Raw genomic sequence first — 17,939 nt, 5'->3', positions numbered from 1 at the left:
TCAATATCTATGTGCTCTACTTCTATTTTAAAACTGTCTGGAAGAAAAGAAAGTTTAACTTGCTTCAGAACCAAAACTATTTAATGTGAATCTACCTGTTTTAATTAAATTTTTGTGAACAAAAACACAGTTGTGCTGAAGGCCTTGCATCATGTCAACGTGAACTGAACAATAATAAAAATACAAACGGATAATTCAGTGTTTGTTACGGAGTTTCCACATTTTAAATACCGTGTTTATATACTGGTATAAAGGATTACATGACGCTTACATCTTAAGTTAATTGTACCCTACATTTATATGAAATAGATAAAATCAAAACTTCGACAGACTAATATACGTATCTATTCTTACAATCAACAATAGTTTAAGTGAATAAATTATTTTTTCGTTAAAAAAACGTCTATCCACACAACATCTTGTGCAGTCTAGCTATTATCACACTTGTAATTGAATTAATTTAAGTAATTCTGCTTAATTACTACAAACCAAGCCAAACATTGCATGATAACTGCTGGAATTAATTGAATATTAAGAAACTATTAGAAAACTCTCAACACGCATGTTCAATTATATACTTTCCCTTTCTATTTGACAAAATAATTGGTACAAACAGTCAACAGCACTTTATCAAATCTTTTATTTCAACTACAGACCAGAATGTTTTAATGAAAACTGCAAATGAAAATGAAGAAATACAAATTCTAGTTCTACAAACTGATAAACACTATCTTATAATAGACTATGTCTTATTTCATGGACAAGTGAGAGATTGCTCTAACGTCTCATAGCCTTTTGTTTGACGTGCTGAGGTCCAACATGCCATCAAAGTTATAGAAAAGTCTAGAGACATCAGAGCAATCAAGGAGTAAAATGTGGGTTCACTGAATAGCTTTTTCATCAACATCTCAAAGGTCAATAAAATATCAGAACATAACATTCACAGAATGGATGACCATTTAGGCTGTAATAACATTCACAGAATGGATGACCATTTAGGCTGTAATAACATTCACAGAATGGATGACCATTTAGGCTGTAATAACATTCACAGAATGGATGACCATTTAGGCTGTAATAACATTCACAGAATGGATGACCATTTAGGCTGTAATAACATTCACAGAATGGATGACCATTTAGGCTGTAATAACATTCACAGAATGGATGACCATTTAGGCTGTAATAACATTCACAGAATGGATGACCATTTAGGCTGTAATAACATTCACAGAATGGATGACCATTTAGGCTGTAATAACATTCACAGAATGGATGACCATTTAGGCTGTAATAACATTCACAGAATGGATGACCATTTAGGCTGTAATAACATTCACAGAATGGATGACCATTTAGGCTGTAATAACATTCACAGAATGGATGACCATTTAGGCTGTAATAACATTCACAGAATGGATGACCATTTAAGCTGTAATATCTAATAAGGAAAAATGCAGAAATATGCAATCATTGCATAATTGTCATAACCAACTTAGACAACTCATATAAACTGTCCATGTAATCTGGAGACACAGTATCAAGTATGCAATTTTTTTTTAATAAAACTTTGTACCACCCTGATTTATCATTGTTTTCAACCCTTTGAACGTAGACTTAGGATGATTTAGCCTATAAATTATAAACAACTTTTTGCATGATGGCATATTAACTGTTGAAATTATTTGTTTACATTGCATTTTCAATTTTTCAACAATTGAATATGGCATGAGACTTTATAAAGTATTTCTATTTCCTCAGAATACCTGACATGAAGACTTGATCTTCAAATATAAATTACAATTAATTCATTTTTCTTTTCATTCCAGACATTGATAAGAAATTCAAATCATAAAGAAAATCAAGTGAAGTGAAAAAGTTGATGGAAAGCCAAATACTTAAATATCTGGACCACCAAAGATTAGGACATCGGAGAAAGTCTGATTCGTTCCTCTATTACAGCTCCTTTTGTTTACAATCAAATGTAACGTTATATAAAAATTAGTAACAATCTATCACATTATAGTTTGTATATGATCGCCATTGTTTACATCCACATCAGTTTTCAACTTGCCCGCCTGACATCTGTCAACAGAGTCTGAACTGGCATGTCGGGAGTACAAACGGACGTTGTTTTATACTCACTGAACGATTAAGTCATTCGTAAACTGTCAAAAAGAACGGTGAAATGTGAAACCATCTCAAAACACTTCTGAATAAAGACATCAAATTCTCTAGCGACTCTATTTCCCTGTGAAAATTTCATTTTCTGCTATTTAAAAAACTTGTACAAACATTTTATTTTATAATTAGACATATTTCATGCTTACATAGCTTAAAATGAACATTAATTATTTAGAAAATGTTTAAAGAAATATGTAAACAAAAATGAAGCTGAAACATTGCTCAATGTTAATGTCATATAGTTTGATGTAAATGTTTCCGGAGTTTATAAGCGATTTGTTGTACTATAATTTCATCTACTATTTTCTTTAGCCTTTCCTGTTTGTGTAGCATTTTCATTTCTTAGTGACGAGATACCTAGGTTTGATGGTCAGTTGTTTATTTCAATGCTTGAATCTACACTTTCAATCATCAAGACTATAAGGCACATTCAGAGTACTTGGGAAGCTAGTTTCAACCCACCACATGAAAAATTGTATTTGTCCCAGAAAAATTCACAAGTGATTCCCAGTCCCCTTAATAGTGTAAGTGCTTGACCATTGTTAGAGACCGTCCAAGGTGACCTTCAGAGGAAGTTTTTGGTTAACAAATGATGGTTTCTTGTTGTCTCAACGTTGCTTAACCCATTTTACTCTTATCCAAACCCAAGTTTGGAGATTAGATCCAGGCTAAGATTGTAGAACTCATTTCCTGTGTTTTGGTGGTTACATTACATTAGCTAGCCTTGATAGAGAGTTATCTCCTTACTATAAAACACATTATCTCAATACAAATCAGATCTACAAATCTAGATCAAGATTACCAGTCTTAAAAGATGGGGCCGATTGGAATTCTGATGTAGGTAAAGAAATCGCTGTACAAATCAGTACAAACTTTTATCAACATTGGTGCATATCTATGTTATAGTGGTATTACTCATACCTTCTATATTTAAACAAAATTCTCAGGTCTAAAATGATTTAAACAAATTATGGTGAGTGCCATACCATTATAATTAGTATGTTACACAAAGACTGACAGTTATTAGTAAATTCTTACTGTAATTTTAACAGGTTTTAAGTTCCACTTCTCAATGACGATACAAAGTATTGAACTTTAAAAGCCTTCTATAACAACACCTGCAATTCAAAAGTCAAGTCCTTATACTGTTAAAAAACTTCTATGGATATCTTCAAAAACATTTCCTTTACAGGTTAAATTTTTATGTGAGCCCTAAATGAAAGGATATGTTGTGTTTATACATCAATGAGACAGAACCTATTGACACAAAAAAGCATAGGTGGATCCAGGGGGGCCCTGGCCCCCTTTCGTAAGAAAAATTTGGTTGATTATATAGGGAATCATTGAAGCATGACTGGAGCCCCCCCCCCCCCCCCCCTTAGGTCAGTCAGCGGGCCCCCCCTTAGGAAAAGTTCTGGATCCGCTACTGAAAACCCATAAGATATCTGCATGTTGAATTGTAAAATCAGGACACACCAAACAAGCAGTAAATAATAATTGCATATTTTTTTGTATTTTTGTCCGCAAATAGATATGAAAACCATTTGTAGCCTTCAAAAAGTACAATCAAAAGTGCTACTGAATGTTATTGGGAATTTAATGCAGTTGAAAAAGAGAGTGAAAGATACTAAAGGATATACAAACTCATAAATTGAAGACAAAATGACAAAAGAAGAAGGACCAAACAACAGTCTACAAAACATAACATAGAAAACTAATGACCAGCAACAGGATCCCAACAAATATATGGGTCCAGTTGATAGAACATACTCTTGTATTGTAGCTCAAAACATATAAAGCAACATATGTTTCAAGTAATACGTAAATAAACTGTCATTCATACAATCTTAATACAGTAATACTATAATTCAGTATTGTACTGTTGGTACATTATGTTAACATTTGACATCAATATATCTTCCAGGTGACTGACCAAATCACAACATCAAATCTAAATTCTACAGCCCTAATTATATTGATTCAATTAAACTAAGGAAAAAATCAACAAACCGATAAACAAATTAAAGTGTTTAATTCTGACATTTTTGCCGAATGACACAGATCAATTTTACATAGGAGCAAGGTAACAAGATTTGTAACGATCGGTAGACCACCAACAATTCACCTTGCCAAGACATCTGACATCTGACTTCTACAGGGTCAAACAGGTGACACACCCTTTTTACTTAAGATTTTAATTCTCATTATCTTAAAACAGGAAGTTTGATTAAATTAATTTATCTTAACTATTTGAATTGTGTACTGAATTCAAATTTGTGGTCAAAATGTCAAAGTTTACTATTATTATGGCTAAAAGATTATTTTTTTTTCTGGAAAGGCCATCCATGAACATATTTTATATCCAGTGGTTTTTTTTCTATGCTAGTACATTTATTAACCATCAGGTAAATAGTTGTGGAATTCTCTGTGATTTTTTCCCTTTTACTTTAAAAAAAAATTAGCAACCAGTTTCTGAACATTGAATGTTAATCTACAGCAGTATCAACGGCCAATATGTTGAAGGGACACTCTGTGGTGTGATAGATGTTCACTTTGGAAGTGGTGTTAACTTTCAATGCAATAATACCCTACAACAAAACTATACTTATGCACTCATGTTCCTCAACATCCAAAAATTTAAAGTAAACAAAATTAAAAAAAATAAAAATCCGTCCATCATTATATCTTCATTTAATACTAAAGGTAAACAGATGATTTGTAAATATGATTCTAATCTATATAGTCTGAGTCTAAACAACAGATACAATAGTCGTAAAGATTAGCCGATCCAAATCGTCCTTGATCCAAGAACAACTGTCTGTTACATCTGTACATGTAGATAACATCGCTATTTTCTGTTTTCTGACTCAGCTCTATTGTACACAACTAAAATGGTGACATAATTGTTTAAATGTACCTCAGAAATACCTATTGAAACAAGCATTGATTATAAGTACATGGGGGCTGTAGATCACGTTTGTTTACTTTGTGTTTCATATTATTGCAAACTGTCAAAAGCAGATGCCAATATATCCATCAATGTGTTCAGATGCCAATATATGTATGAATTCTAGTTTATCTACCCAACTTTACATGTGGTATAAGAAAAACATATACAGGCAAACCTGCATAAAAGTCACTTCTTTTTTTTACTTATGCATTTTAAAACTCAATTCAAGTCACCTCTTTTATAAGGGCAGTTATCAGTAGCCCAAAGTGAGAATTTTATATAAAAGTTTGAATGTTACACTCAAGAGTAAATAAATGTCTATTTTGTAATCAATGCCTCTACATCTTTTTCAGTCAGCCAATTTCATAATTATTTGAATGTTGTTTTCATAGATTTTATTTGTCATAATAATTACCCCTTTATACATAATCATGAGGGTTTACATGTACTATTAACCATGCAATGACTGATTCAAAATATTCAAAAATGTACTGACCCACTTAAAAGTATCATAAATAAGACTAATTGTAAGTCCAAGAGTTATATAATTTTGAGTCCAAAGATATAAATAACAGAAAACTAACATTATAATAAAATAAGAAATGATTGAGTTCCATTCACCTGCCATCTTACAACATTTAATGACGACTAATATGGGTTCTGTAATATTTTATAGTTGTCCTGTCTCCAGGCAAACAAATGCACCTAATGCCAAACTATCAAATTGTTCCTCCATTATACAATGATATAAACCAGGAGTTGAGGGCAGTGAGTTCGGCTCCACCTTTCTTTACTTCACGTTATCTGTATTACAGGTTCTCAATTTCCTTTCAGTACAGTTTACAATATAATACGCCATAAATTTCATTTATTATTAGACAAGTAACACTCCATACGACCAACATTTGTGTTCATTCTCCGCTATAAAAACCTGAACCCTATAATATTTACTCTGATAGTTGAGATGGTTGAATGGAGATTTGGTATGATTGTGTTTATACATTGTACCCATCAATGAAAATCTGCAACAAATTGAAGGGAATAAAACCACAATTTAATTGGCCATTATCAGATAACTAACTTTTGATAACTGGTCCGAGCAGTCTGTATAGAGTGACCAGCTATGACACGGGTCAGTGGTCCATTTAGCCCTCCGCTCGCTGAGGCAGATGTAATTATATATAAATCAGTATGTCAAGGTATCAGGTAGGCGATGTTTGGGGGAAGTTAGGACCTACAACGCAGCTGGGACGAACAAGAAATAAGCGTGGTTGAAAATAAAGATCTTACTGTTTAAATAAGTAATAATGTATATCACAATCCTGGGAAAATGAAAACGGATACAGAAACTAAATGGTTTTATGGTAAATAATCCTGTATCTGTCTTTACAAATACAACTAGGAAATTAGTCACAGTTGATGAAATCGGCTCATTTAAGTGTAAAAATGACATGTGAGAATTCCTAAATACATGTAGACACCAATTATAAAATTGTGAAAAAATGTATCCCGTACACCAATGAACTTTACAAGTAATTCTAAACAAATACTACAAATATTCAGAAATTTTACACTTTTATTTTTAATCACTTTCCATATTTCTTTGCACGACATCTTAATTGTTAACTGGAAAAAAGACTTTGAAACTGAAAAACAATACTCCCTTACCGATTCAAAGTTGTCCTGAAGAAAATATAAAATGTTGATTACTTCAGAAAAAGAAAAACAGATTTTTTTTTAAGGAAAAAAACTGTAAATTCTGAAATTATTGCCTGCATTTCTTTTCTTTTTTTAAAGAATCGACAAAAATGTGAAATTAGCTTTTGTGACTTCAGGAAAATCTGCATATAGCTATATTGATCAGATTCTAGAATGCAAGTTCTTATTCTGCAATACTAAACCCATCCACATCAATGGATTCATAAAAATATTGCAATAATTTCTGAATTGACAGTAATTCAAATACTATATATTTTTATTCAAGTACATGCAATTTTTTACTTCTAGGTCAATTCCAATATCAAAAACTAACTGCATCTATTAGTAAAGAGACTGAAATTTGCTGTTTATATTTTTTTATATCAGATGGCAAGGCATTTGTTTACCTAAAAAATATTAAAATCCTACATGTTATACTATTATAACCTAAATGAAAATTACAAAATATCTAAAAAAAAAAAAAGGTGCAAGAAGACTTCCTCGAGATTTACAGTAGGTACAATTTAACCTTGGTGTCAATATTTAATGGCAGCCCATTTTTCGCTGGGGCACAGAAACAAACTCCTGGCATCTAAAGCTCTGAAGCAGTCAACATTGGATTTGTAACATTGTATACAGTATCACTTGCAGTGTATTGAATACAACCAGAGTTTATGACTCGTCATTCAAGATATTTCTGCCTGATAAGATGCTCATCGTTCCGAGGAATGCTTCCATTCAGATTTAATTCGGGAGTTTACCAATCCTAGCATATTAAACATTAATATTGTGAAACTGGATCCCACGTCTTTTGTTTTTGTAAAAATATCCACTGTAACTACTTCAGATTAGGTTGTAATCAGGACTTTATTTCCCTCTATGTAGGAGAGGACTGAGATATCAATGGGTTAAAGACCTATTCTAAATCAAGAATTTAATAAAATGGTGAAATTTGAGAAAAAAATCATCTTGAATTTTAAATGGGAAAAAAATACCCAGTATTTAATTGATATGTACTTCATTTGTACATGTGCAACTATAGGTCAGATGAAGACCTTCAACAATGATCAAACTTGTATTATATACAAATAAGAAGATATGGTATGATTGTCAGAGAGACTACACTCCACCAGAAACCAAAGGAAAGGGTGTAAACAACTATAGATCACAATAAGACATTCAACAATGAGCAAACCTTGTACTATATTAGGCTTATAGTCTCTGTAAATATCTCACTAGACCACTACTACAAAGTTAAATCTCAAATATTGCTTACTTCTATATGCGAAATTGTTACTAACAGTAAGACATTGGATTTGGTTACTAGATCAGAGTCTGGAAGAAATCTCATGATCTGAAGCAACCATCCAAACAAGATCATTTCAACAAAAATAAAACCACTGTTATTTTATGTTTTGTTTATTTATCAAAGGGATGCAACTTTTATTCTATGATCACATAGATTTATATCAGTATATATCTATATCTTAATGGTTTTTTTTTATGATTTTCTTGCACCAAATCTTTATATTTAATTTCTATAATGTACCTGAATGATATTAATACAGTTATGTGTGAAAAGATCATATAAAACCCTGTAATACTGGCCACTGAACATTTAGAAGCTTAAAATTGGTTATCAATAGAAAAAAAACTCCAGATAAATCATTTAATTCTTGATAAAAAAAAATGTAAATATTTAGCGTTTTGAATATTGGTAAAAAATATTTACACTTGAAGGGTGAAAACATTTAATAGACTTGTGAATTAAGACTAGTAATTTGAATGACCAGTTTTCCCTATTTATGGAGGACTGCCATGAATACATACTATTCAATTTTTAGTACATAAAGTCAACTATTCACGGCCACCTACTAACTTCATCAGAAAATTTTGATTTTGAAAATAGATTATTTATATTATTCATTCATTGAAACCATGAGGTACTTTGTCTGTTAATCATTTATACAGATATATTGATGACTTTATTTAAATACTTAATCTTCATATCAACATTTTTATTTTCTTGAAATGTTTAGATTTTAAATGGGATTTTAAAATCAGCCGTAAAAGTTTTCAATATGAGAAAATAAAAGAAGCCATTAATCATATTACTTTGTGTACATATGTCATAGTTTACAATAGTAAGTCAGTATCAATCAATGTTATAAGTGTAACAGCCTCTGCTCTGACTTAAAGTCATCTTCCTACATTCAACTTCCTGAATTGGAACAATTAAGTAAGACTGGACCTTGGTAGAATTTCACATGAAACATTTGGAATACATGCAGAAATAGCTACTGGAAAAATTTCACAATGAACTACTGGGTAAAGAGTTAACAACATATTTAAGGCAAGACTCTAGTATTGGTGTACTCAGAAATACATTCTTTCATATTTACTGCCGCTATTGAAAGAAACTATTAGGGAGTGATCAACAATTTCCATATAAAAATATAAAAAGATTCTTCCTATAATTTGCATCAATAATTGCCTAAAAAATAGACTTGTTGATAATTATTTTAGAGGGACATATTAAGAAATGCAATGTTTAGACTTTGCCTTAAGCTTTTCGACTCAAAAAAACAAAATATTTAGAAAATTGTAAGCTTTGCAGATTTAAAATTTAAAATTTTGTTCACTGAAATGTTTAAACTTGTCATTTTCTAGACCTAAAGAAATGCCCCAATTAAGACCTAAAAAACCTCTGACCATGGGAAGTTATTACTCTAGAATTTTGTCAATATTTATCCCTTTAAACTAAAAAGCCACTGTTTACAATCAAATTGACAAAATGAACAAAGTATTCACAGTTTAAGTCCATAATTTATATTTTTTTCCATGGGTCTGTTGACATATACACCCTAATAAACAGATCAGGCCCAAGTAAATTGGCGGAACAACAGTAATTTACCTACTGCGTAGAGTGATTAGCATACCATTCAAGACGACAAACGACATTCGATAGTCTCTAAAGATGGCCAAGAAACATTCTTAAATGTACCCTATGTGTATTTGTGGTTTTTAAAATGCTGCTCAACAAAGGTAAACAAAAATAATCCTAGTAAACTTCAAGTTAAGTGCAGGTTTTGCATTAAAAATAGCCACCAAAATAAATGCCATTCCTTTTTATATTCATAAAATAAATAATTTTACATCAGAACAAAATTCAGAATACATGATCTTGATGAAATAATCTTAGCTACAATGTTTGGTATTATTACCCACTTTTTGATTACAGATATAAAATCTCAATCGGAAATTTCTCCATTTGTGAACCTCATATTCAAAGCTAAATTGACTTTCAGTAAATAGCAGTTCATCCAAAAAAGCTATAAAAACTGTGATATGGAAGATTATACTATAATACTCCGTTAGAATCAATAAAGAAATATCCTTGTCACTTTCTGCATTAGATGGGTTAAGTGATGTTTTCTAGTAACTGTTCACTCGACCGTGAAGTCGACTCCTCCTTTGATTCAGAAAATGAAAGGGATGATGAACATCCACTCTGTAATTATTAGAAATGGCAAATGATATCCGTAAAACATCTAACTATCCTCCCGTAGGACTACAATGGCTTTTTCATTGTCATTATTTGCATTTTGATTTTATATTTGTTTACTACTGTCGGTCCTATGGTTAATAGAGTAGACTATATATGTAAATTTGAACGTTTTACTTTCCAAACTACTTCTTTTAAATTGTTATTGAGACTTAGTTGTAATTTTATAGACTTCCTTTCCTAACAACAAGTAACATCATTAAAATACCAGAAGAAGCAAAATATTAAGTTTTATTTAAGAATCCTGTAAAATATAGTTCATATGAAAAAGTGATATACAGTACAAAGTTTTTATCGCTTTTTGCATTATTTCTCCTAACTTGTGAGAGACTGCAATGTTCTTCTTATGTATATAATTGGGATACACTGTGTATTTGCAAAATTAAATGACTAAAGTTTGAAAAACATAGGCTGAAGCATTTCACTTGGCTTAACCTTCGACAACTACTGCAGAAAAGACTTTAAACTACAATAGTTTCTGTCCAAGTAAAAATAATCCAAATAACCTACAAAATGTTGGTACCCAAAAGTTTTTAAGATGTACAAGCTGAATTTTTAAAGCATTCATGTGGGTCTGATAAAATGTTAATTCTCAATGAGAAATTATTCAAAATTACAGAAAAGTCAAACAATGATCAACTAAAACTCATAAATGGTGAATACCAAATAACTTGATTTTGCAGTTATAACTTCCAAAAATAGCATTTAAATTTAGGAGTCTTCCCAAATGACCTTAAGGAACTCCTGAAAAACCCTTTCCAATCATTAACACAGTAATTAAGTGACTCAGATGTTGTTAAAAAAATTTGAAGATTTTTACATGTAACAAACACTTTTTTTATACTTTGGTTTAATAACTACACCATAATGTAATTATTGTTTTACTTTAGTTTCAATTTCTGCATTTTCTAATTAATGCAACAAAACATAGACAGAAATAAATATTGCATAATTTTCTATTGTAATTTTGGAAAAGAATTTATCTAGATAACATAATTTAAATGACTATGCACAATCCCATTTACAAATTGCAATAATTACAAATTTGTCCAGGTGTTTATAGAACTAAATAGAGAGGGCCCCAGTCAGAACTCAATAAAACTCAATTTCCTTTTGATCATAATTGAATAAAAACTAAAAACAACCATTATATAACATAAACATTTCGACCCTAACCTTCCTCGTAAAATCAAATAATAACAAGACTGTCACAAAGACATCATACAAAAACTTCACTGTTAATTTTCATTATGTTCATTTTAAAAATTAGTTTTTGTTCACACCTAATTAACTGTCAGTAAAAAAAAAAAATCACATGTAATTTTGTGTCCTTGCTGTATTAAGGTCCTGTAGGGTTATAAATAATACAGAGAAAATCTATTTTAATATCATTAAATTAGTCAATAATTTATTTCTTTATTATCCATTTCCTGCCCATTTTATAAAAGAATAAAATCCCTAATTTTTCAATTCCTCAATTTCCACCTGGTATGGTAATTTGAACCTGTGTGACCCCTCCGTACCTGAAGAATACTAAGGTATCATTATTGTCAAATTAAGCCACTTTAGTGTCCTATGAGATGTGGTATAATAACACGTTCCTGTACACAACCACCCCTCCCCTCATGTTTACACCTTGTTTCCGTATTGTACGACAGATGGAATATCGCACCCTCATATCAAAAGTAATCAACGTCAACTTAGCCATCCTTCCAATAAATCTACGACCTGCGTCAGTCTTCCTAATGAAAAGTCGTCTTAGATTTCAACAAATAGAAAGACAATTAAGTGACTTTATGACAGTTTTAAAAAGAACATTTCTTATTGTTTTCCACCATTTTGTTCTTAGTAATTTCTACCTGAGTGTTCACTGAATTTTTGTAGTTTCTTATTTTATACAAAATTCTTTTACCATAACCAAATATTTCAGAATATAGGTTACTTATATTTCTCCTAAACATAACTTTGTTACTTTCTGATTGTTTTGTTATCTTGCATGTAATCAGAAGAGGTTATCATTTAAAAAACCAGGAAATATGTACCAACAAAAATTTGTAAACTTGAAAGAACAAAAGTTACTTTTAGAGGAGGAAACAAATTATGTCTTTGTAGAAAGAATGTATTATGTTTTATTGTATTGTCTTTTGGCGACACACAACTATATTTGACATTTTGTAAATTTCTACAATCAAATCAAACCAGAAATTCAAATCCTTAAAAGACATTCCTACCAGCTTCCTTAAAAGGCATAAATAATAAAACCATGGCATCAATCATTCTCAAAATCTTAACTTTTAGTGCAGCCTGAAAAAAATATAACAGACACATAATTTTTACATCTTAATTCATAAAGAATTCTTTTAAAATATCGAAATTGTATGCAGGAATACATTAAGTAAGTAATCTAAAAGATTCATAATTTTGTGAAGAAACTCTCAGAACAATTGTAACAATGAGGACGTGATAAGGTTAAGGTGGCGTATATCTATCTATTAATTCATTAATAAGGTATAATGACATGATAACATTGATCTATGATCAGCACAGACTTGACAATTACTTTTATCAGGTGAAATCAACACATCAGACCAAAAAATGCCCCCAAAACATTCGCTTTCTTAATTATATTCCGACCATATGCCACCGATCACCTTAAGTTTTCTCCTTGGAAAAACAAATGAAATGTGAGGTTTATTGCCTAATAGAGAGGAATTAATTTGGGTTATTGTGTTTTTAGGAGTCAATAATTTTTGGTTCATATAATTTTATTACATTTGAAATAGACTTTGTTGTTTCTCTGTATGGAGCCTACATTATTTCAGTAAATTAAAAGTAAATGCATTGAAAGTAATAACTAATTAACTTTGATGATGATTGGAGAAAAGAGAATGTTTAAAACCCACTGCTTCTTCAGTAAACATTATATTAATTATGAAATAATAAGTGAAAAAATGATAGATCGTGTGGAAATGTTATTTTGATGTCAAACTTTGTGAAAATCAGCAACATACAGCGGTTATGTTTGATTAGCTTCAGTTTATTATATAAATTTGGACAAAACAAAGTTTAAGATCAGGATCTAAGAGGAATGTTTTCAAGTTAACTGGGTCAAAGTAAAATACAAATTTTCCTTATTGGTAATAATATTTGCTGATATTTTTTTTTATTATTTCCTTAAAATTTTGTAGGTTAAATAGTTTAGAACTTTGGAAATAGCTAAAACACATTGAATACTATAAAAAGGTACATCTATGTCTTGATTATATATCTACATACTTATAAAATATAAATAATGACAAAATCAAAATTATTGTTTTAATTTGAATTTTAGATAAGGGGTATAAATCCATGATAAAACAACCCAACAACAAAACTTAGTTCATTTATATATAAAAACATTAGAATCAGATTGATTTTGTCAGGACCGATTTGAGTTGTTGCTTTAACGGGAAACCCCTTGTAACGTTTCATCAGAACAAACAAAACAATGGCACAAATTGAATCTAATAACACTAATTATATCGACAGCAATATTTCAAATTTCCTACAAGGCCGGCTTCAATAGGAAATATAAAATTGATGAGTTAGAACTGGGTTTAACATTCAATACTCTTCAATTGGGTTATTGAACACGGAGACACATATAACATATTTATGTTCTACGTTTCATTGGGTACAATTAAAAGCATAACTCCTGAGTACGAATACAGATTAAATTTGTGTAAAAACAAAACACAAAATACTACAGATGGATTTTTTCTCATTATCTCGAATGAAATTTATCTGGATAAAATTTCTTTAAATGGAAATCTAAAAATTTTGAATGATTCCAAAAACATTTAATTCCAGTCACAAAACGAATTTGTATTAATAATTTATTTAATATAAAATTGTAGAAAATAAATTTTAAAAAATATTTCTAATAATTTTTTTTCTAACAGAAAAAGAACTTAGATAAAAAATATATTCAAAAATTTAAATATTTAATACTTTTATATAAAAAGGGTAAAAATTGACATATTCCAATTACAAAAATATTTGTAGTTTGAATTCTCTTATTATTTAGTGGTGTAAACATCAAAGAAACATTTATTTCAAAATAATTGCTACAATAGTCATTTACCATACAAAGCATATTTGATAAAAAATCTATCAGTTAAAAATAACCTACAAAAACTCAGTGTTCATTCTTTGTATGATCATTTTATCAGATTTAAAACAATATATGTTACATTTAAATCTAAGTTTTTAACGGAGTTGACCTGAACAAATGCCAAATGGATTTTTAAAAATTGCATTAAGAATTAAATATATGTAAACGCTAAATAAAGATTAAATAAGATGTCCGTTTATTGCTGCATATTGAAACGAAAAGTGGCAAAATAAGACAAACTTTCCTACCTTTTTACAGTTCTCCTCCGACGCTTTGTTGCATACATAGTTTTTATGACCCAATCGTCAACCATTCAGGCGCTATTAGCTCATACACAATCCCTCCGCTTAACTAAACGATAAACAAAACCAAACATCCCAAAAATATTGCACTTTAAAATGAGTATAACTTCCGTCTTTAAGTAATATTCATCATAATATTTGTCGTTTCGTTACTTATCGATGGCAAATAAAAACAAATCTTCGTTACTTTTCGTAACGGAACTGTCTGGTAATAAGAAGGCCGATTTTGGTCAATTTTAAACCTTACGGACAATCATAATATTAGAGTTATCGTTAAAATGCATACATTAACAGTTTTAAAATACAACAATCGGGGCAATGATTTTCTGACACTATGGACTTATTTTTCCATCCAATTCCATGTTAACTACCCTCTGCCACGCGACCTGTCACAGAACCAATTAATCCCACCCACTGACATTAATCCCGCCCCATTCATCAATCACTACCAATGAAAAGTCAGGAAGCGTGAACTGTTCTTTTGACAAAGGTAAATGAACAGGTGAGTCCATCCTATATTATCTGATGAGAACCAATGTTCTAATTATCATCATCAAAAGATGACAAAAATATTCTAAACATTAATTTACAATGTGACAAATTATTTTCTTTGGATATCTGTCGCAATCTAGAAAAATTATGATTTTCTGATAAAGGTTTATGTCATTAATTGCGAAAATGTAGGAAAAGAAGATTTATGATAAAGATAAGTAAGAGCACAAAAAATGAATCAAGAAAGACAAAAGAAAATATTAAATAGAAGGAAAGCCTTTACAGAATTATTTCTAATAAAATCTGTGTAAATATGAATAGACAGACAATATGATAATTAAATTTTTCAAGAAGTTAACATTTATAAAAGGAACAATTGTTCAAATCAAGGAAGTTTTTTTTCAAGATTTTACTAATATTGAATTGTATGGATTTCCCAAGTTCCATGTGGTTTATCAGATTCATTGATTTTCAAAATTCCTTCATAAATTTTAAAAGAATTCTAAAACATGAAACATAGTAAAATAGTGATGTTTTCCAAGGTAATAAAATCTTTTCATCTGTACCTTTTACAAGACAGTGACAAAGTTTATTTTTCATCATATGAATTCTACAAGTCTTAGCTGATCTATACTTTCCCCAGATTCAAGACAACATATGTAGTAGAGATATATAACACTAACAGCAAGTTAATCACTGACTTTTTATAGTTTTTTTTACAGCTCCTTTATAAAGAGATATAAAAATATGCACCAAAATTTGAAAATAACTAACCCCAGATAAAAAACAAAACTGATAGCATTTTTTGTTTGAAGTGACAAATAATCTGGCAACATCTGTACACATCACAGTGCTGCTGATATCATAACGCATGAAAATAATAATATTATGAAAATTTACAGAACAATGTTAACTTAACAATAAGCAAAAAAATATATAAAGATGAAAACTCATGGTACTTTAAAAGTAAGAGGTTGAATTTATCATGCAATACATGACTGCATAAAGGAATGCATCTCTTAACAAAATGAATATTTTTTCAAACCATCTATGAATCATTATTTGGTATAACTTTTATACAAATCTATCCTTGACGTTTGGTACTAATTATTTGAAGCTTTCCATGGATCTGAAATCTTTTTTTTTAAATATTATCTCCATCAACGGTCATTTTCCTGACAAATTATTTTATCTTAGTGGATCTATTACAAAACACTGAGACAGAACAGGGTAAATCCATTGCACAGTAAATTTTGAATTTTGAACAGATATAAGATGTAATATGAGCGCCAGTGAGGCAACTCTCCATCCAAATAACAATTAGTGATAAAAATAACCATTATAGGTCTAAATTTACTATACAGAAAAGTCTGAACACTCTCTACTGAAAAGTCAGAATCCATTGTACAGAATGTCTAAATTAGACATACAGAAAATTCTGAAACCTTCTAATTAAAGTCTGAAATGTTTATATCCAATGGACAGAAAAGTCCAAATTCTGTGTTGAATAAATATCTAATCTAATGTATTTCTTACTTTAAAATGATTTCCAACAACTTCAGGACCATAACATTAACAGCTCTCAAACATCTACAAGTAGAACCAATACATATATTACCTCTTAGGACTATCAAAATTTTAAACCTATCTACTATTAACTACCTTAGGTCATTGAACACTACAGCCTACATTTTCATGGATAACATAAAACTCTTATTTTCAGGACTATATTAAATGGTTTTTTTTCATTTGTAATAACTTTTTTTTCAAAAACACATTATATTAATCAAGATGCAAACTAAAAGTTAGACATATTAATTTTTTTACAAATAACATGAATGTGTTACAGATAATGAGTACAAGAATCTGAGACAATTATATATCTTTATTACCAAAGTCTATATAAACTATAGGTATACAATTATATCAACATCAATAAAACATATAATACATACATAAACACAGACTATGTGACAGCAGAAGGTGTTGTAATGATAAACAAACATTATTTTAACATTTCGGATCTAAGCTTAAAAGATCTAAAAATAAATTTACCTAAATTACACAATTCTTTTACATTATTAGTACTCATCAGTTTGATAAATTTGTACATCGACGTTTTTTTCCAATAAAATGGCTTAATATAAATTGTTCTAAAACCTTGAAAACGTGGACATTTGAGGATGAAATGAAACTCATCCTCTATATCATTTTTACAAAAAGTACATATTCTATTATTTCTTGTTATACCATAAAATCTTCCATTTTCTATAGCTAAGTTGTGGCTACTTAATCTTATTTTTGTTATACATTTTTTGTAAACATTTGGAATTGGTTTGCATAAATAAAATTGCAGACAAAAATTATCTAACATATATTTATAATTAGAACATTTTGGAGACATATGTAACTGAGCATCAAGTTCTTGTTTTAGACAATCGTATAAACGTTGCTTTATGACAGCAAAATATACATCAGGCAAGTCACAAATAAGGTTTTGGCTATACCATACATCACCTAAACCAATAAGAAAAAGTTCGTTCTTTATAAAATACAACCAGTTACACTTATTATTTGGACATCTCTCTAATTCAC

General features: G+C 29.9%; 1 protein-coding gene across 9 annotated transcripts in view; it reads right to left on the bottom strand.

Moving 5' to 3' along the window:
• Window positions 1-17,939, bottom strand: part of LOC139493180 (single-minded homolog 1-like) — a 64,431-nt gene that overhangs the window by 43,143 nt on the left and 3,349 nt on the right. For 7 of the 9 annotated variants that reach the window (XR_011656935.1, XR_011656939.1, XR_011656937.1 and 4 more), the window contains exon 1: window positions 14,799-15,235. Coding sequence is in view for 2 of the 9 variants with exons in the window: in XM_071281364.1 (XP_071137465.1) it covers window positions 14,799-14,863 (65 nt within the window). In the remaining 7 variants the exon portion in view is untranslated. Of the gene's footprint in view, window positions 1-14,798; window positions 15,256-16,880; window positions 16,935-17,939 lie in introns of those variants that run through there. The other 2 variants (XM_071281366.1, XM_071281364.1) reach the window with 2 other exon arrangements.

This window comes from Mytilus edulis, chromosome 10 (genome assembly GCF_963676685.1).
Source record: "Mytilus edulis chromosome 10, xbMytEdul2.2, whole genome shotgun sequence".
Lineage (NCBI taxonomy): Eukaryota > Metazoa > Mollusca > Bivalvia > Mytilida > Mytilidae > Mytilus > Mytilus edulis.
Note: the sequence above shows the minus strand (reverse complement) of the source record. Positions and strands in the feature narration are given on the sequence as shown.